This window comes from Mangifera indica, unplaced genomic scaffold, assembly GCF_011075055.1.
Source record: "Mangifera indica cultivar Alphonso unplaced genomic scaffold, CATAS_Mindica_2.1 Un_0007, whole genome shotgun sequence".
Taxonomy (NCBI): domain Eukaryota; kingdom Viridiplantae; phylum Streptophyta; class Magnoliopsida; order Sapindales; family Anacardiaceae; genus Mangifera; species Mangifera indica.
The window spans coordinates 401,037-422,980 of record NW_025401099.1 but is presented as its reverse complement, the minus strand read 5'-3'; the positions used below and the strand labels follow the sequence as shown (position 1 = coordinate 422,980).

The 21,944-nt window shown below is 31.4% G+C and overlaps 1 protein-coding gene across 1 annotated transcript; it reads left to right on the top strand.

The window, feature by feature from the left end:
• The first annotated feature begins 8,934 nt into the window (after positions 1-8,934).
• On the top strand, positions 8,935-20,800 carry LOC123205477 (DNA gyrase subunit B, chloroplastic/mitochondrial-like). Its single transcript, XM_044622427.1, has 21 exons — positions 8,935-9,129; positions 9,211-9,358; positions 9,428-9,508; positions 9,576-9,689; positions 10,366-10,422; positions 11,214-11,315; positions 11,754-11,904; positions 12,017-12,093; positions 12,307-12,417; positions 14,023-14,093; positions 15,479-15,620; positions 15,979-16,077; positions 16,216-16,344; positions 16,439-16,553; positions 18,008-18,075; positions 19,083-19,196; positions 19,299-19,415; positions 19,529-19,582; positions 19,735-19,840; positions 20,175-20,305; positions 20,530-20,800. Exons 1-21 carry the CDS (start codon positions 9,017-9,019, stop codon positions 20,596-20,598), a joined length of 2,169 nt encoding a protein of 722 aa, XP_044478362.1. The 5' UTR covers positions 8,935-9,016; the 3' UTR covers positions 20,599-20,800.
• The last annotated feature ends 1,144 nt before the right edge of the window (positions 20,801-21,944 follow it).

Genomic DNA, 21,944 nt, shown 5'->3' with positions numbered 1-21,944 from the left:
ACCAACATTTACACAAATCATAGCAGCCTTAAATATTTCTTTATCCATATGAAGCTCAATGTATGTGTTTACTGTGAGATTAGATACCACATAGGTAAAACTAATATAGTTGTAGATGCCCTAAGCAAAAAAATAGCATTGTCACATATTACAACTCATCATGAGTTACAACAAGAATTGGTGAGAGAGTAGATTGACGTGATTTCATGATAGTTGGGAAGTTTATAGATTTAGTTAACCTTTTTGAATGAGATTCATGTGACCTAAAGGAAATAAATTTCAACCCTAATCGTGCTTCTAAATATTCAATGTTTAACTAATCCATACTTGTAAAATCCTAAATGGCTAATAATCCTAAAGAGGGGGGTTGAATAGGATTATCTAAAACTTTTAGCCAAATAAAAAATCCTTAAGCAAATTTATAAGCAGTCATAACCAAACAAATAAATTCAACAAGATGTCTAAACAATTAAACGCAAACTATATTCAATAATCTATCAAAGAATACAAGACATATATAAGCATAAACTTTACTTAGCAGCATATCACAAACACAATACAAAAATAAAACATAAAGTGAAAAAAGTAGGGAAAGAAAATACTCAAGATTTGTAGTGGTTCAGAGTTTCCTATTCCAAGCCTTCTACATCTATTTCTTGAAGCAAACCATTTGAAGTTCCGGTAAAGAATCTTCTCTTTACAATAGTTCTTTGAGATTTCATCTACACACATTAGTTGACCAGGATTGTGCCCACAACAATAGTTTATCTAAGATTTTGCCCAAAAGAGTTTGAACACCGAAAATAATGCTTATGAATGCCTTTACAAGGTTGATATAAGAAAATGAGCACAAATGTATCTTTTAAAAAATTGAGTTATGAGCTTTGGAGAGAAATTAGAGAAGAAAATGAGTATTGGATTTTATATGTGTGATCTCTAACCTATTTCCCAATCAAAGAGTCTTTAATTTATGGTTTTTGATGATTAGAATGGCTCATATGACGTTGGTTAGGAGAATAGATTTGTTAAGCATTGAAACCAACTATTTTTAGAAAAATCTGAGAGACACAAAGGTGTGTGTCTAAAGAACACGAGTGTGTATCCTTCAATTTTGTACTTTTCATGCTCAATCAATCTTTGGTTAAAGCTCCCAAAGGTTGAATTTTCAAATACACTGTTTGAAGGACAAGTGTCCCTATTTCTAGGACGAGCATCTCACTTGTACCTTCAAAATTCTATAATGTTTCATATATGAAAGGACAGGCAAGAGATAAGTAGAAGGACGAATGTCTTTAATACACGAGTGTGTGTCTAAAGAAGACAAAACGTGTATCTAGTTTGACCATGTTGACTTTGCCCAAAACTATACGAGAAGGATATACGACCACTTTTCTTCGAGTTTTGACTTGATACCCAGACATGTAGTCATGATGCACAGACGTGTATGTCTTGTTTCTACATTTTTCAATTTGTGTCTACTTGGTAATGTGTTTCACACATTCTTTAAACAATGTTAGATATTCAAACTTGTATTTTCAACATCATCAAAATATTTAGAGGTTCAACAGTCTCTCCCTTTTTTACTGATAATAAAAACCAAGTTTTCAAGCTTGAAAAATACAAAAATTTAATTTAATTTTAACAAATATTCAAACAGTTTCTCCTCATTGTTGGCATAAATAAAAAATTAATAATAAATTTAAATTCAAAATTCATTTGAGTTTCAATTTAAGAAAATCAGTTGCAATTAATCCATTTCATTTACTTTTTCATTAACCATTTATAACAACCAATTTATAAACCCATTCCATTAATCATTTCATTTCAACAACAAACTCAACAATAAGTCATTATTAGTTAAAAACAAACTAATCTCTCTCCTTAGTTGATGATTATATGCTTCATCTTTAACATATTTTAACAAATATAATTACCAAGTTTTAGTGTTAAAGCAAGGTCATTTGGTAAGATTTTGGAAAAATTTTAGCATGGTGTCCCCTATATTTTTGATAAATCTCTTTTTCAAATAACAAAAATTACCCTTTAATATAATCCATTCAATTAACTAAAAAAATATATAAGGCACAAAAGTGACCATAAATGCACATATATCCAAATATATATATATTATCAAAAATTTTGAAAACTATTCAATCAATTCATGACAACTTAACATCTAAAGATATATTTTCAAAAGTTATTCAATTAACCATTATCAATAAATATATATTCTCATAGCAAAAAAATTTCAAAATACATAATTTAAACTCAAAGCATCATTAAGATGATCAATAGAAATATTCAAAGAAAATGTCAAAGGCATCATCAGTATTTCAATTTATTTATGTCAATTAGGTATTGATACACAATTTCAAAATTGATACCTAGATATCAATATTATCCACAACTATAAGCATAATAATTGTCAAGCTAAATAAGTTTGAGTACTAAAAATGAACATGTTCCTAAAAAAAATGTTATGATATGCAATGAGTAAGATCAAAATGAGATGCATGAAAGGATGTCATGGTTGAGGTGGGGGAAAATCATCTTGGTGTCTCGATGCCTGATCTCAACAGAAATCCTCTCTTAGACTAGTAAACTAACCCTGTATATCATGCATTAAATCTCCTTTTAGGCATTATTCTTTGGTAAAGAGATATATTCTCACAATCTAGCTTGTCATTGTTCTTTTATTTTGTTTAGAGCTAGATTTAGGCATTGTAGGATCATTAGGCATAGTAGCCACCTCTTGTTTTTCTTCAACCGACTATTCATCTTCTGGTTGATTCTTTTCCTCGTTACCTTTAGCCAAGATTAAACGTCATCTTCCACCTTGAACTTTATCAATCAATCTCATTTTAGACAATCCATCAATGTTAATCCATTGATTCGTTTTGAATTCTTGTATAAATGCTTTGTCACTTTCCTCGAGAGAAACTTGTAAGCTTATTGCGATAAAAGTGACAACCCATCTAAATTGGATCTCCAATTTTCATCCCTAATTTCAAGAATCTTATGGTTTAACCATTTTGTTGAATGCATTTGTGTCCCATCTATTACAACATTCAATAAAACCAAATCTCGCACTGATATATGTCTACTGGTGCTTTTGCTTGCATTTAATGTGTAAGGCAACATTCAGTGCAAAATTTCGTTGATTTGTCATATTTGCATGATGTGACCCAACACCACCTAAATCATACCACAAAAAATTCATAGTCCATGCTAGAGTATTCAGAATGCCTTCATTATCACAATTCAACCATTCAACAAATCTTTCAAACTTGATATTATAATTATTACCTCTCATTTTGAAGCTCATAATATATTTAACAATATTCTCATGTTTATCGTAGGCACCAATAAAGAACTATAAAATTCATACACCAAATCTTCATAAAAATCTAAATGTAAAAGAAATAAATTTTCTCATCTCATCCTCCTAATTATTTCCATTAATTCATTTCCAGCACCAATTTCATTTATAACATTCATTTCAAAATAACAACCATAAAAAATACCTTTTGTTTGGACTTCTTGGAGCTTAGATCGCTGATTCAAATCTTTTGTGATAATCCTAAAGTTGTTTTTGTACACTCGTGGTTGAAGCAACTGATTTTCTTCTTGATGCCATTTTCAACTTTTTGAATTTTGAGGGAAATTGAGCAATATGGATAGAAATGAAGTAAACAAAAGCTTGTAAACCAATTACCAATGAAGACTGATGCTCATGATGGTTAGAAATACAAAACTCGAAGCTGATTTACCCAGAGAATGGAAGAACCCAAGAGATATTAAGCAAAATTGAAGACCCAATGATGTTGAGGCTTGATTTGATGATGAATGAAGACAATGGTTATTGGAGATTTGTTTGTTGGCATTGATTTGATCAAAAAACATTTGCTAGAGTTGTTGCACGGTGGAGGCACCTGGTGGCTAGGGTTTTTGGTTAAGTGAAAATGAGGAAAAAAATGCAGATTTTTCTTTAAAACAACAACATGCAGGCGTGTGTTTACTTAAAACTAGAAATTTAAAAAGTACAAGGGCCTGTATTTCTAATGCATAGTCATGTGTTTCAAAATTTGAAGTAAAATTATGCAGAAAGCACATTAAGTGTTTTTAAAATGGGAAAAGTTAAATTTGAAAAACTATTAGCATTTTGCATAAAATGATTTACCAAAAATCATGAATAAACATTTAAGTAAAGCGACACATGATTTTTTAAGAATTTTAGTTGAAAATCGTGCAATGAAACATATGAATTATGCATCAAATCAAAACACTACATGACACAAATCTTGGATATTTTGATCCATTTTGAGGGATATTCATGCAAATCAAGTCATAATCAACTTTGAATATAAGTTCGGATCTATTTAACTCGATTTTGCAATAAACATTAAACACATTTAGAAACTCAAACTTGTATCAAATATCACACTCATATGTTTTAGGAGCATGTCAAGCATGTAAGATATAACCAAAACACCACATATTAATCAAAATGCATATAAAAACATTCAATCAACTTAAATGCATATATTCAAACATTCAACTAACTTATCAAACAATATCATATAGATATTGAATTCAAATAAGAGTTTAGGTACTTGACATCTTAAGCTTTCAACTTGAAGAATTTTGTTTTTCAAGATGCTTTGGTGCTCTCATCTCTATTACTCGAATACGTGCCTTGTATAACCATTCATTTTGCAACACTTGATTCCAATGCTACAAGACACACCTACAAAGAAATTCAAGACTTCTTTGGTACCCAAATGGTTTTAGGTCCATCAATGTTAGTTCTCAATGTCCTTTTAGGAACCTAAACCTTTTTTATTTTAAATAGTATATCATTCCTAATTGGACATTTTCCAATAATATGACTAATAGAAGCACAAAATTTGCATTTTAAATGCTATGAATGATAATTTTTTAATGGCCTATATGATTAAACAAAAGAATTATTTCTATTATACCCTAGACCTTCTTTGTTTAATACACATCTTTGGGATGCAAAATCTCATCTAATAATTTTGTGCTTATTTTGAATTTATCCAAAATCTCATTTGAGTTAGATATTTTCACATGTATTACATCATTTTCACTTCTAAGCTTTTCTAACTTATTTAATGCTAAAATATTTTCATTTTTAACTAATTCAAGTTCTTTCTTGATTTTAGCATGCTCACTTATGAGATTTTCATGATCATTTTTAATGCATGTCAATTGTTTTCTTAAAGATTTATTTTTTGCACACATGTATTTATATTCATCCATCAAACAATCAAATGTTTCTTCCAGTTCATTAAAAGAGCAATAGTTAGAGTTATTACCCTTTTCTTCTGATTTGCTTATGACCATGAAACATAGATTGACTCTTTCATGCTCCTACTCATTTTCATTACTTGAATTGTCGCTTCTACTCTAAGTGGCTACAAGCACATTCTTTTTGAACTTATTCTCATCATTCTCTTCATGAGTTTAGGACACTCTTGTCTGATGTGACTGGGCCTCTTACATTTATAGCATATAATTTCATTGTCACTATCCTCCTTGTATTTTGATTTAGAGAAGTTCTTGTTTTTGCTTCTTGAAAGAATTTGTTGAATTTCCTTGCAAGAAGACTTACATCTTCCTCATCCATTGAAGAATCATCACCATTATTTTCTACTCTTAAGACAATGTTCTTCTTAGGCTTGGTCTCTTTCTCTTTGGGCTTTCTCTTAATTTCAAATGTCAATAGGCTTCCAATAAGTTCATTTATGCCTATTTTGCTCAAGTCTTTTAATTCTTCGATAGTGGTCACTTTCATGCTCTATGATTTTGGTAATGATTGAAGAATCTTCTTCATTAGCTTAATGGTCTCAAACTTCTTTTCAAGTCTTTTAAGATCATTTACCAAGTTTGAGAGCCTTTTGCACGTGTCAGTTATATTATTCTCTGATTTTATTTGAAACAACTCATATTCCTAAAAGGGAAGCTCAATTTTGGACTCCTTCACTTGACTTTTACCTTCATAAGTGGTTTGAAGGATAGTTCATACCTCTTAGGTTGAATCACATAAGAAAACACGATTAAATTCAATTGAGTCCAATGCACAAAACAACATACTCTTAACCCTTGCATTTAAACTCATCAATTTTTCATCTTCCTCATCAAAATCATCTTTATTTTTAGGTAAATTTGTTCTAGGATCCTTAGGCACAGAGTCACCATTTTCAATTATTTTCCATAACTTATAATCTATGAATTGAACATGAAGTTTCATCTTAATCTTCCATTGAGTGTAGTTTAACCTACAAAACAATAATGGTCTAGTAATGTTATATCCTTCACCAAACCCGAGGGTAGATGTACTAGCCATTTTCAAAAGATCTTAAATTCTATAATTCGTTGGAATTTATAAACCTAGAGTCCAAACTCTGATACCAATTATAAAACCTTAAATAACTAGTAATCCTAAAAGGCAGTGAATAGGATTATTTAAAACTTTTAACCAAATAAAAAATCTTTAAGCAAATTTATAAACAATCACAACCAAACAAATAAATTCAACAAGATGTCCAAACAATTAAGCATAAACCATATTCAATAATCTATCAAAGCATATAACACATATATAAGCATAAACTTTACTTAGCAATTTATCACAAACATAATACAAATATAAAACATAAAGTAAATAGAGTAGGGAAAGAAAATGCTCAAGATTTATAGTGGTTCAGAGTTTTCTCTTCCAAGCCTTTTGCATCCATTTTTTCAAGCAAACCACTTGAAGTTTCAGTAAAGAATCCCCTTTTTACAATAGTTCTTTGGGATTTCACCTATACACATTAGTTGATCCAGGATTGCACCCACAAAAATAGTTTATTAAGGATTTTGCCTAAAAGAGTTTGAATACAAAAAATAATGTTTGTGAAAATCTCTATAAGGTTGATACAAGAAAATGAGCACAAATGTATTTCTCAAGAATTTGAGTTATGAGCTTTGAAGAGAAATTAGAGAAGAAAATGAGTATTGAATTTTACACGTTTGATCTCTAACCTATTCCCCAATCAAAGAGTCTTCAATTTATGGTTTTGGATGACTAGAATGGATCATATAACCGTTGATTGGGAGAATGGATCTGTTATGCATCGAAACCAACAATTTTTGCAAAAATTTGAGACACATGGGTGTGTGTCTAAGGAACACGAGTGTGTATCCTTTAATTTTTCACTTTTTACACTTGATCATTCTTTGGTCAAACCTCCCAACGGTCAAATTTTCAAATGCTCTACTTGAAAGACATGTGTCCCTATTTCTAGGACACATGTCCTACCTTGCACCTTCAAAATTTTAAAATGTTTTAGACATAAAAGGATGGATAAGGGACAAGTAGAGGGACAAACATCCTTAATACATGAGCGTGTATCTAGTTTGACCATGTTGACTTTTCCCAAAACTGCATATAAAGGATACACAACCACTTTTCTTTATGTTTTGACTTGATACACAGTCGTGTAGTCATGATACATGGTCATGTATGTTCTATTTCTACATTTTTCAATTTGTGTCCACTTGGTAATGTTTTTCACACATTTTGTAGATAATATTATATATTCAAATTTGCATTTTTAGTATCATTAAAACACCTAGGGGCTCAACAATACTCAACATTATAAATACAATATCAACAAAATCATAAAGAGATAACCCATTCAACGTACCTAAGAACTTTTGTAGACACTACTTAAAGAGATCATCACATACTCACATATAGACATATAGATAGATGTATATGTTACTATAATCTAAATAAACAAAACACTACTCAGTTAACAAGGAGTCAAACATCATCATCATTATGGCACTTGCACATAAATTTAGAAATATATCAAAAACCTTAGATGAAGTCCCTACTTACCTCCTTTTAAATCAACAATCTCCCTTAGGCTGTCGAATCCTTTCTCTCTCTCTCTCTCTCTATGACTTTTGTCTTGAATGCTTTTCTAAAAACTGTTGCCTACAACTGGAGATTGAATAGTTACATTTCCTCTCTTTAGCACACCCTTCCTTTAGGGTTAAACGTTTTTATGCGTTTGGGTAAAATATTGTCAAAATCATGATAACGTGCCACTTTTAAAGACAATTTGCATAACTTAACGAATAAACATTCATCTTATGGGTGAATTGTCGTTTGTTTTGTTTAAAATTTCGTATGACTCTTATCTAACATATTGATGTGGAATACTATGCACAAATGTTTTTAGGCTTATGAATGATTGTTTATATGTTATTTAATTTTAACATGTTTTGGTCCACGGTCAATATGGATCAACTTACAACACTCTAGATTACTATTTTACCCTTTAGTTTACTTATCAGTGTTAAAGATGGATACTTCTGGAGGGGGTGTTTCAAAAGTTCAAAGAAATATTTAAGGTGTGTTTAGTTTGAATAATATTTTATTATTAAAAATGAAATAATAGCGCAATGATAAAATAATTAGAAAATTACATAGTATAAATTATTATTATATTTGATAAAAATTGATAGATATAAATAATTATTATATTTTATTAAATATAATAAAAGAACACTAAAATAATATTGTACTTAAATGTCCCAAAAATTATTGGATATAATTATATAATATTTTTCATATAATAAAATTATATGTACCAATTTTAAATACATAAATAAGTATATACTATATATATTATCAAATAATTGAGTAATTTTAAATTAAAAATAAAATAAAATATAATCATATAATGATATATTATTTATATATATTTTAAAAATAAATAAATATATGTATATATATTTTATTATTTATTATATTAATTAAAAATAGAGTACTTTGACCTACAAAATTTAGTAAGCATAGGGTGTAAGCAACGTCCACTAGTCCAACGGGCGGGCGGATCCGGCTTTTAGGTTAAAATTGCCAGCGTTTACTGTATAAAATCTAGCAGGGTTTATCTTTTAAGAAGAGAACTGTCTGTCTTGTTCTACTGTTCGTTTGATGGCGCGTCTTCTTGTAAAAACTCCTTATTTATATCTTCGTATTTTTATGGCCTCTGGATGTTTCTCCGCTTGTAACTCTCACTGCTTCCCCGCGCTCTTCTCCAAGCCGAGGTTTCTTTTCCCTCTTCTTCCTCTTTCACTGTTTGTTTCTCGGGAAAGCTTAATATTTTCTTGTCTGTTGTCATATTTCAGAATAAATGTTCCGGTGAGGAGGGTTTCAAATCAAGTTTGGATAGGAAAAAATGTTTTCCCACCGAGGGCATTCATGTCGTCTTCTATTACAACTGAAGCTTTTAAAGAAAGCCCCAGCTCAAAGCCTTATGGTTCCGAACAGATACAGGTAAGTTTTCTCCTTATCTTTTTTTTTATTTTTACAATGGAGATTCACACGATTTTCCTGTATATTTAGGTTCTTGAAGGCTTAGAGGCTGTTAGGAAAAGGCCAGCTATGTACATTGGAAGCACAGGACCTCGTGGTTTGCATCATTTGGTAAGCTCTTTGTCAGGCATGTCTTAGTCAATAGAAACAAGGTTTGATAACTGTTTTGCTTCTTTAGGTTTATGAAATATTGGACAATGCTGTTGATGAGGCCCAAGCAGGGTATGCTTCAAAAATTGAAGTTGCATTGCTTCCAGATAATTCTGTGAGCATCACCGACAATGGTCGTGGGGTATGTAATGTCTTTCTTTATTGCTAAAGTGAATGGTTAATGTTTTCATTGTTTGGCAGATGTTTATTGAGATATCAAAGAAATAGTTGCTTGGCCTTTTATGGGCTGGTCAAAGCAGAGGCAAGAAGACAACCAGTCAGGCTGGAGATTCTTTCTGTGGTTCCTTTTTGTGTTTTTTCATAATGTTTTCTGTTTATTTATCACATTTATTTCTTTTAGTTGTATTTCCAATGTCTAGCAATTCCACTATGCTTGTTTTTCAACTTAACTCAATTTTGGTGCTGCAGTCAAAGTTGGGGGCATGTATGTTACAAGAGAATAATTTTGATGTGATATCATCTCATTGTGGTCTGTTTCTTGTGAAAAAGTATTTTCCATCACAATGTTGTGGTCATTTTTAGGTACTTTTGGGTCATATTCTAATAATCAAATATTGTTACTTCTATATGATTTTTATCTACTTGTGCATAAGAAGCCGCAAAAGTATGCCTCCCATTAGTTTCCTAAGAGCATATTTAGTAAACATTCCTTTGTTTAACGTACCATGCTGGTCATTATTGTTGTATACGAATGTATGTTTTGTATAATTTTACATAAAGCTTTGCATCATTTATTCTAGCTTTCACTGTGTTTTCCTTCCATTTCACTTCTTAGTTTTTTTAATTGTACATTACAGATTCCTGCTGACTTGCATCCTGTGACAAACAAATCTGCCTTGGAGACTGTATTGACGGTATTGTTGCTAAAAGATCATTTTCATTTTACCTTTCAACTAAGGATAACATCTGATCTCATTTTCTTTGTGACATGTCACTAAATACTGTTCATGAATCCACAGACCTTTTCTATTAGGTATATTGTTTAATGAATGAATGAATGAATGAATGAATATGCCATATTAGTTGGCATACATACTGTCTGATTGTCTAAATGATGAGCTTAATAATAGATATGGGGCACCAGATTTTTGCTTTGCTCGTTTGAAGCCTGAAATTTTTATTTTATTTTGTTTGGCACCTAGTTCATACCAATGCTTTTTAGAGCCTTGGTCACCCCATAAATTTATAGCACCTAACCATCACTGTTTGGGAATGAATTGACGTGGTACTTGCTTCCTTTGTAAGATTGATAGTCATTCCTTGTATGATTGAACATTACTATCTAATTTATAAAGAACTTAAAATTTCATTGTTATTTTCTGTTTGGAATTATTATGGGGAAGTAGCACTTAATATTTCAATTTTTTGATTGAATCTCATAATTTTGCCTTGTTTCATTCATACCTTTTCTAAGATATTGTTTTGTGTTGAATTTGGGAAGAACGTTGATCAAACGTTTTGGTGCTGATGGATCTAGATGATAGAGATGCCTGCAAGTTTTGGATGAAACTTGAATTTATATTTATTAGAGAATTTCTTTTCTCTTGATTTCAATTTTTTTTTCATTATTGATAAACTATTATATTGTAATTTCTTTAAAATGTTCAATTGTGTTTCAATTGCTCTATACTGTCATACTTTGCAGGTCTTACATGCTGGTGGAAAATTTGGTGGTTCTAGTAGTGGTTATAGTGTATCTGGTGGATTACATGGTGTGGGTTTGTCTGTTGTCAATGCCTTATCTGAGGTGTGTTTAATCCAACTTCAGACTTCTTTTGGTAGTTTTTTTGTTCTGTTTCTTTATTGCTATTCTATTGAATGTTTCTTATGTTTGTTGGACTGTCTAGTTGTGTGGTTCATTTTACTAATGTCCCTGGCATACTTCTAGATTGTTATACTTTTATTTTACTGGTAGGGGTCCACGCTTGACCTTTCCATTCCCTCAACTATTTTTGATGATGTGTTTGAAAATTATACTCTTCGAGAATTTTAGTAGTGTAACAGTTGTTTCAGATAATGGTGAAGTTGACCATCTATTGCCTCTGTGTGTGTGTGACAATTTTCAATGTTGATTGTCTTTCAAATTAAGGTCACTGTATGTGGTTACTTTTGCCTTGTGACATGAATGCTGGGTATGAGCTTCTATGATGTTATTTTTTGTAATTCTATTATGTCTTGCTTACAGAAATTAGAAGTTACTGTTTGGCGTGAAGGAATGGAATACCAGCAAAAATATTCTCGTGGGAAGCCCATCACAACGCTGGCATGTCATGTGCTGCCTGTTGACTCAGAGGATTGCCAGGGGACACGCATAAGATTTTGGCCTGATAAAGAAGGTTTTCTTGACTCTTTAATAAATTATATTCTTTCTCTACATGATTTGGGTGTTACTTATACATTTGGTGATCAACATTTTTCTTTGTTGTTGGCTTTGAACTTCTTCTATAGTTTTCAGCGATGCTATTCAATTTGACTACAATACAATAGCTGGAAGGATCAGAGAGCTTGCTTTTTTAAACCCGAAGGTGATGTTGTTGTTTAAAATTATGCCAACTATGGTCTTTTCATCTGCAGTAGTTGTTTCTGTAAGAAATAAATATTTGCCTATCTATTCTTAATTTGAAAAATTATTTTGGCCATTTATTATTTTCTATTTCTCATAGCTGGCTGTCAGTCTGAACATTTTTTGTTTCCTTGCATCTCAAATGTTATTTTTTCTTCTCGCTTGATCACTGCAGCTTACAATCACTCTTAGGAAGGAGGACATGGACCCACAGAAGAACCTATATAATGAATATTTCTATGGAGGAGGTTTGGTGGAATATGTGAAATGGTTAAATGCTGAAAAGGTACTTTTTTTTTCCTATAATGCCTTTCCTTTGTAGATTGTATTGTTCCATGTCTTGTCAGGTATTGTTTAGTTTATTCTACTTTTGCTACTGGCTAAGTTCTTTTTCTTTTCATTTTATTAATGGAATTACAACTGACCAAACATTTTCAGCTGGAATTTTTTACATTCCCAAGTGGAGTACTAAACCTTTGCCATTATGATTTAATTCAAATCCTCATTTGTTAGGGACATAATGTCTCAAAAAGAACCATTTTTGCTTGGACTCTTCTGAATGTAGCAATTGGTTTAATTTGATTGAAATGTTTTGAAAAATAATTTTTGGATTTATTCATAAAAATTATTCATAATTCTTAAATAAAATTTATTTTCTTTTATTACATAATGTTTTACATTGAAAATAATTTGTCATTTTTATATGAAACCTGTTTTGGTTACTAAAATATTGAAATTGAACTAAAATTTTTGGATGATTTTATCACAAACCAAACATGTCTTTGTTCTTGTAAATGAGGAGACAATTTTAACCCAAGATTATATTCTAGTTCGAATCTCTTTGTACTTCAGCTAGCCAAATATGCCACATGCAATAATGACAGGCCAGAGTCTAGGTGCCAACAATGTAGCATATTTGGAAGATGGACACACATAATTGCGATTTTTACTATCTAATCTATGTATTTATATATAGGGCTGGTTGAGAATTATGATAATAGTGTAAGGAGATGAAAAGCTTCTACCGCATCTAAATAGTTTTAGTCATTAGTTTAAATAGTTTTGGATTTGTTAAGAGGTTGAGCTAAAGTGATCGAGTTGACTTCAAACACCCTTTGGTTTGAGTTTGGCTTAAATGAAAAATTGTTTGATTCAAGTTCAGTTCTAGTTTGTTGAACCAAAGTTAAAAGTAGTTTAAGTTTGATTCGGTCCCAAAATTCAAAGTTTGAAGCTCTGTGCTAGGTCAATATTCGAATTCGTACTCATTGATAAAACGATGTCATTTTACCTAATTATAAGTAAAATGACATCGTTTGGATAATTGTCTAACATCACTCGAATTGGACCATGAGCCAAGTTTGAACCAAATCAAGTCATCTTTTTGATTTGCTAGCTGAACTAAGTCAAATTTCCTTTACCTTTAGTTTGACTCAGTTTAAAAAATGAGCCAACCTTTTTGGCTTAAGTTTGACTTAAACGAATTCTAACCAAGCTGAGTTGACTTTCGAGACCGAGTTAGTGTGGCTTGGCTCCAGCCTTAGTGTTAAAAAAAGGGACTTTTCAGTTTTGGTTACAACTAAAGTCTCTTTGGTATCTTAGTTCCTTGGTAGAAGTTTTCTCTGCAACCCTATATGCTTGTGTTATTGTCTTTTCTTATAAATTTTATTGTCCTTTGAGTCTTGGGATTGAGGGGCTGGCTTGCTTATTCAAGTACAAGATTGATCGTAAGCACCATAGCTGTCGGCTAGTTTTTCTTGAGTTTGTGAGAATATGTTTGCATATGGAAATGTGGTGCCTAGAGAAAGCATTGAGACTCCCCATTTTTTTTTCTTTATTTGGATTGGAAAATTTATCTTGTGCATTTAATGATGACTGACCTTAAATGATCCAGAAACCACTTCATGAAGTTGTGGGCTTTAGAAAGGAAGTAGATGGAGTTACAATTGATTTAGCTCTACAGTGGTAAAAAACTCTCTCTCTCTCTCTCGTGGTTTTGCTGAATGCTTTCCTTTTCCTTAAGAAATCCTGTCTTCCTCACAATTATCAGTTAAAGAACGACATACAAAATTTACTTAAGTTGACATATGATGGATCTTCTATTATATCTGCATGTTGTGTGATTCATTCAAATAGGTATGGAGGGTTGCAGAAGTTGTAAAACAAAGGATATCATAGCAGGCATAAAATATACCTATTTCTATATTTTTTTATTTTTTACACCTAAAAATTTATGAGATGCTATTCTTGTGTTTGGTATAGTTTTAAAAAGTTGTTATCTTCTATTTGAAATTTATGTTGGCCGTGGCTAATTATGTGGGCAATTTGTTATGTAGGACATACAGGAAGAATGCAAATGGCTATTTAGTCCCTGCCTTTTTATATTTAAGATTGAGTTCTCCTAAATAAATGAATTTTTTTATTTCATTGGTTTGTTTTTGATGTCATAATAGGTTCAAAAAATTACATAAAAAAATTATGTTTATTTTTTAGATAATTAAAAAAATAACATGAAATTTTAGTAGTCCTCCAGAGGAATTCCACTTGTTATGTACAAACTTTAATCATGGTTAAAATATAGGGATGGGAACGGGTCAGGCCTGGCTGGGGATCGCCATCCTTGTCATCATCCGTGTCCCTTAAAATATTAGGTAGCCACATCCCTGGCCTGACCTGAAATTCCAGAAAAATTAAAATTTTATGTGATTATTTGAAATTCTAATTTTCTTTATTATACAATGAACTTAAAAGGAAATAATATATTCCATAAACCTTGAATCTTCCAAGATATTCTTCATAAAAAGTAAAACATTTAATGCTTTAAAGAAAAAAATAATTTGGTTAGAAATCTAATAAAATATTCCATAAATCATCAAAAAAAATATTTGTAGTCCTTGAGTTGATGATGTGATATGAACCCAATAAAAAAGCAAACTTCTGCTCATTTAAAGAATCTGTATGTCATAATGAGAACCCCAAGATCATTTTGACTCTAAGGTCAAAGTGACAACAATCTAATGAAAAAAAATTGACTGAAACAAGTAATAACTAGACATAAACATTGAAATTCCAAAATAAAACATTTCCTCAAATAAATATAAAGTTCCGTATTTTGATTTTGCATGTTTAATTCTTTTTTTCTTTTTTTTAACAAAACATCTTTTAAATATAACTGCCACATTCATTAGAAGATCATTTCTAGATTTAGAGGTACAAAATATAGTTTGTTGTTATCACTTGAAAAATACTGTTATTGTTTTAATATATTTTAAATAAAATTATTAACTGTCTTAAAATATCAGTGAGTGGTCGCAGTTATTTGATTTTGTTATTGTTTCTTGCACTATTAGGTGTTCTGATGCATATTCAGATACGATGCTGGGGTATGCTAACAGCATACGTACTGTTGATGGTGGCACACATATTGATGGTGTTAAGGCTTCATTGACAAGAACTCTCAATAATCTAGGGAAGAAATCAAAAATTGTCAAGGTGTGTTTTCTAGTTGTGTTCTTCAATATGTATCTGTTGTCTTTAATTGTCAGAATAGCTGGAAGAATTTGAATAATTACGGCCAAAAAGGGACAAGAAAAGGGATATGACTTTTGATTATATACTTTAGCCATCTTTGCCCTTGATTAAGTGTTTTGAAGTCCCAACTTTTTGAGTTGCAAATGTTGGGAAGAGATTTAGTGGGAGAATATTCCTCTTACTGAGGAAAATCGAATATGCATTGCAAGAAGAAAATCTGATAAGCGTCTGTCCAGTGCATGCAAACATTAATTGTGACATGAACACGACAAGGATAAAAGCGATCATCATTTTCATTGTGGTAGTGGTTCTTTTCCAGGATAAGGATATTAGTTTAAGCGGTGAACACGTAAGGGAGGGATTGACATGCATTATCTCAGTCAAAGTTCCAAATCCGGAGTTTGAAGGGCAAACAAAGGTATTTTCTTGTTCTCGATAATTCCTCCAGTACTCATGTATCAGGTTGTTATGATGCTTTGGCCAATTTGATACTAGCATTGGCAATTGCTCCTTTCATTGATGATGCCTGACATTGATGGCTTTATATCACTGAAAGACAAGGTTGGGAAATCCAGAGGTGCGGAAAGTGGTTGATCAGTCTGTTCAGGAGTACCTTACTGAATTTTTGGAGTTGCATCCAGATGTACTTGACTCAATCCTTTCTAAGTCTTTAAGTGCTCTCAAGGTATCCCTTATCCCTTTTGTAATTCAAATTATCTCTGTTTCAATTTCAATGTAAACTGTGAAGTTTTCTTAATAGTTTTTGCTCCATAATTTAGGCGGCTCTGGCAGCAAAGAGGGCAAGGGACTTGGTGAGGCAAAAGAGTGTATTGCGGTCATCATCTCTTCCAGGAAAATTGGCTGATTGCTCATCCACAAATCCTGAAGAATCTGGTTTGTATTGAATTCACTTTTACATTTATGGAAGGACACTATTTGCAATTTATGGTTACATAGTTATAGGTAATTAGATACTTACAATCTTCATTTTGTGATTCTACTTCTATTGTTTACTGTCTAACTGGTGTTGTTCGATCAAAAATTTATTATATGAATTGATATTATCAAGATAATGAACAGCTTGCTTAGTTGGAAGAACTGTTTTAATGCATTTTTTTTAATCTGTCCTGTATACTCTTATATCTTTTTCTATATTCTCATAGTTCCAACTCGGAATTTTTTTGCTGATCCTGAGTTTTTCTTAGTGTATACACTATTCTTTTGCATATCTTCATGTATAGCTGCTATTGGAATCTAGAATCTATCCATCTAGAAAAATATTTTCTTATTACTTGTTTCAGTTGGACTTTATTCTTAGCAGAAGTTTCTATTTCTCTTTTGTTTAGGACTAGCCGCTCTAAATAGGGCCCTGGTATATAGTTTTATGTAGACTTGATGATTATTGAATGATGAAAATATGAGTCACCCTAATTTATCTACTTCATGCTCATGCTTGTTGGTATTCTCCTTATTCTTGTTCTCTAGATTATCCCGTCTTCCTTGCATAGTCCTTGAGTTGATTCAAATTGTGCGATTTTCTTTCCTCTTCCAGAGGCAACTACTTCACCCATAATTTTGAAGCCTTTAAACAAGCCAGGGTATTAAAAAATGAAGAAATGTTCAGATGTTAGCCAGCGATTCACAAGAGCCCTAGGTGACTAAAAATATATTAGCTTCTAAACAAGCTCTGGCCCATCGAAGCTACTAAAGACAGAAGGAATAAGTGATTAGAGCTCTCAACCCTTTTTCTAGACATCATATATGAGGAAGGAGATAGATTCAACGTAGGATATTTTAGTTGGATCACTTGCTGGCATTGATTTTCCATGAACCAAAGCCCACCAAAAGAGTTGTAACATGGAAAGAAACTAAGTCTTCCAGGTTTCATCAAAAGGTTTAGAATCACTAATGGGTTGTATGGAATTTTGGCATGAGGGTTTTTTTTTCTCCAACAGTTTTATGGCTATTGCATAAACACCAATCATGTCTGCTTCTGTACTTGTGTGAGTTTATTCCATATTAGCTTTTGACATGATGTTTGTGGATTGCCTTTTGTCAATGTCTTTTATAGATTTTTTGGGGTGTCAAGATGTCTTATATATCTCTTCTGGTAGCTGTTTTGTGTGATACACCAACTTTTATTTATTTCATCATGCATTTATTTAATGGAAAACTATCACTGCTCAATTTTGATTCCAATAAATGTTGGTCTTAAAGTGAAAATTCAGGGTGACAAATGTTGTGAAAAACATGTTATGTTATTCATCTTTGAAAATTACAATGTTTCATTATGGAATTTTGACATATTCTTAGTTGTAATTTTGTGACTCATTACCCAATGTTTGCAGAAATTTTTATTGTTGAAGGGGATTCTGCTGGTGGAAGTGCAAAACAAGGCCGTGATAGACGCTTTCAGGTATTACTAAAGGCATAACATATGAATGGTAGTTGGGAAGAAATGATGTTTTTCTCTTCAAGTTCCTGCACCCTCTGATTTCCTTTTAAATAATTTGTAGTCTTCTATCTGATTTTGTTCTTTTATGCCACCTGTGTCTCTGTTTATTCCTTTTTTCTTGTATTTCCTTTTATCTGTAGTTCTTCCTCTTGCTGTACATCACCAATGCTGTGTAATGGTCTTTCAGTGGATGCAAGAAATAATACTTTTGATAGCAAGTAGTTTGTGTGCATTTTTGAAAAAATAAAATAAAATTGGCTAGCTAAGAATTCCTGAGAAAAAGAAATTATTACCATTACTATTGGTTTCCATTGCAATCCAAAAATCGAGACCAAATACCATTACACCTAATATACATTTATAGAATCATTTTCTCACTTTAGCTTTTTATTTCAGTTGCTGTTAGCGTAACCCATAAAGGTTGGAATGAATCTGTTTTCTTGAATGAGGATGTGGAATTCTGTTGTGGTGCAGATAAAAGGTTTTTGTTTGAAAACAATAATTAATACTGTAATGGAGACTCCTTCAATAGTATTGTGCAATACAGAGAGAATTGATAAAATCTGGAGTGTGATCTTAGCACGCATTTTTTTATTACTGTTCCATTTGCTTGTTGGTTTATTCTATATATTCATTGAAACAGGAGGACCTGATGTGTGCAGCTTATGAATAAGCTAATTTTCCACGAGTAGGCATGCAGTCTTTTAACTACTCAATCTTCAGATTGGATGCTCTATTGATTACATCAATTACCCTGACTCATGTTCATCGATAATGCCATTTTTATAAACCTCTTTTGTATGTCTGTTTTTTGGTTGTGCCAACATAAATTCTCGCTTTTAGCTTGCACAATGCAGTGGATGTAGTCAACTTTCTATGTATTTTAACAGTATCTTTTCAGGTTCATCTTATTACAACAAAAGAGTGTGTGTGTGCGTAACATGGTTAACGGGTACATTTTTGCACAGGCTATTCTGCCTTTGAGAGGAAAGATTTTGAATGTTGAGAGAAAAGATGAGGCAGCAATGTACAAGAATGAAGAAATTCAAAATCTAATTCGTGCTCTTGGACTTGGAGTTAAAGTAAAGACCTTTTTTGTTAGTTTTATTTTGTGTATTGGTTGATCTGTTTATCTGGCTTAACCACTTGATGTATATGTGGTGTTTAAAATCTTCTCGTTTTAGGGAGAAGATTTTAAAAAAGAGGCTCTACGTTATCACAAAATCATCATTTTGACAGATGCTGATGTAGATGGTGCTCATATCCGAACTTTGCTATTGACATTTTTCTACAGATATCAGGTAGATAATGGTGAAAGTTGTATTCTAGATTACAATAAAGAAGAAAGAATGAAATCCTGCTTTCTAATGCATGAAGTTTAGAAGAAAAGTTAAAATGTTATTCTTGGTTGCAGAAAGCCTTATATGATGAAGGTTGCATTTACGTTGGAGTTCCACCTTTTTACAAGGTTTGATTAGGAACAGTTTGTTGTTTTTTGTGGACTTGTCCATTCTTGTATTCTTGTATAATTTTGTTTCCTAGCCTTAGTAAGATGTATTCAAAATGATGCCAAAAGAACTATTTTTCAGTTTGCACTTCATCTTTTGTTGAAATGACTAGGTTGAGATGGGAAAGCAAGTACATTACTGCTATGATGATGCAGAACTAAAGAAGCTCCGGAGTTCCTTCTCATCAAATGTTTCATACAATATTCAGAGATTCAAGGGTATGATAAATAGGATAATTTTTGCAGTTGACAATTGCATGGAAAATCAATAAAGTGCCTTAATTGCTTGTACAAATAAAACCTGATAGTGTATAATATATTAAATAATTAAAAATAGGGATGGGGATTCTGACAGAAAGTTGATATTATTTTATTTTTCACTTTATCGACTGTCTAAACTTTTAGCAAATGCCTCTTTGAACTTATGACAGTAATGAATGGCAAGCCGTTCATGGGCAGACTGTTAATCTCAACTGTACACTGAAAGTGTGTTTGCATAAGAAATTTTATTGAAGTTTTAATAACCATTTAGTGCATCATGGGTGCAATGAAGGATTGGGAGAGATGATGCCTGCACAACTGTGGGAAACAACGTTGGACCCACAACAAAGACTGCTGAAGCAACTGGTGGTTGAGGATGCAGCAGAAGCAAATGTTGTTTTCTCCTCCCTTATGGGTGCCCGGGTAAGTAGATTGACTTGGAAACTATTGCAGTTTGAGAAACTGTGGATGATAGTGTTGTACTCCCTTTGCTTCGTTTTTGGGGCTGGGGTTGGAATATGCAAGATCTATAAAAGAATCCTCCCCTAGAGTTTATTTGCTATTGAACATCATCATACAACACTTATTTAGCTTTTGGCATTAACAATGTAAGTGTACATTGTTCTTACTTGTATTCTTGTTTTTAGGTCGACACTCGGAAGGAACTCATCCAGAATTCTGCAAACTTGATTAGTCTGGATCAGCTTGATATTTAGGGTATCATTTTGGACAAGTTTTTGTATTGTGTGAACCACTGATACACTAGCAGTAGATTAGTAAGAAAGATAGATTATTCCAATTTATTCTGTGAAAGAAAGAAAGGGAGGAGGATATGTAGGCTTTAGGTTCATTCAACTTCTCGTGAGAATTTTGTTATTTTCTTCAGAAACATAAATGTGAAATTTCTTATTTTAGCAATTTGTCATTCAACATCAATAATTTAATAGTTGTATTGGATTTAATTTCAACGCAAAATTTTGTAAAACAAAATGTAATTGATTGTTATATAAATTCAGAAAAAGATAGATAAATAAAGAATGAGATAAGTCATTGAAATTTTAGGAAAAAAATTTATTTCCGTAATAGATGGGCTGTTAAATATTTAAGCATTTCAAACGCTTAGATGGAGAGTTTTAGGGATGTGTCTATTTAGATAAATATGAAAGTTAATAGCATCATTTTTTTTATTTTTATTTTTTATAGTGTAGATACTTTTAAATATATAATTGAAAAAATAATTAATATATAATTATATAATTGGATAATTTTAAATTAAAGATAAAATCATATTTAATTACACAATAACTTATTAGCTGTGTATTCAATTGTGCATTCAAATATGTGTAGATATAATATTGATCTTTTTGTTTTAATCAAGTGTAACATAAAATTTTGATGATAATGAGGATATCTATAGTTGAATTTGTAATAAATTATATTTTATTATTATAAATCCTTGGTTATAATGTTAATTATAACAATATTATCAAAATCGGACTAGACTAGTCAATTTAACCAAAAAGTAATTTGTAATTTGTAATTTAGTTTGATTTTTATTTAATTATTAACCAACTAAAAAGTTAGTCAAACCCAATGAAAACCGGGTAATTGGAAAAAATTGTTTAAACTCCAAAAAATTAGGTCATGTAACTTGATTGCTTACATATTATAATATTTACTATTAAAATTTAAAATTTAAAATCAAAACATAAAACTTAGAAGTTTTAAAGTTTAGAACTATAATCAAACTTCTCTCCAAATATGAATACATGTTTCTCATTTCTCAAGAGCAAAATGTGATTAATATAGAAATTTTAGTTTATAAAAATTCTTTTACATACTTGATTTTAAATGCAGTAGGGCTTATATATATATGTGTGTGTGTGTGTGTGTGTATGTATATAAATAAATGCATTTCTGCCATATCCAAGATAGATAAAGAAAAAGCTCTCATGATAGAAGTCTTCTTCATTGATTGTGTTGTGCTCACACTTTTGTGTGTATAATCCCTTATCCTATTCATTCATAGCTAGTACCCAAGCCACATTATAAACAAATAAAA

What these genes read in the sequence shown, in the direction of transcription:
- LOC123205477 (XM_044622427.1), top strand. Translation starts at nt 9,017, where the DNA reads ATGGCGCGTCTTCTTGTAAAAACTCCTTATTTATATCTTCGTATTTTT. An exon ending in GCGCTCTTCTCCAAGCCGAG is followed by an intron (nt 9,130 to 9,210) that starts GTTTCTTTTCCC and finishes GTCATATTTCAG; the next exon opens with AATAAATGTTCCGGTGAGGA. An exon ending in CTCTTGGACTTGGAGTTAAA is followed by an intron (nt 19,197 to 19,298) that starts GTAAAGACCTTT and finishes TTCTCGTTTTAG; the next exon opens with GGAGAAGATTTTAAAAAAGA.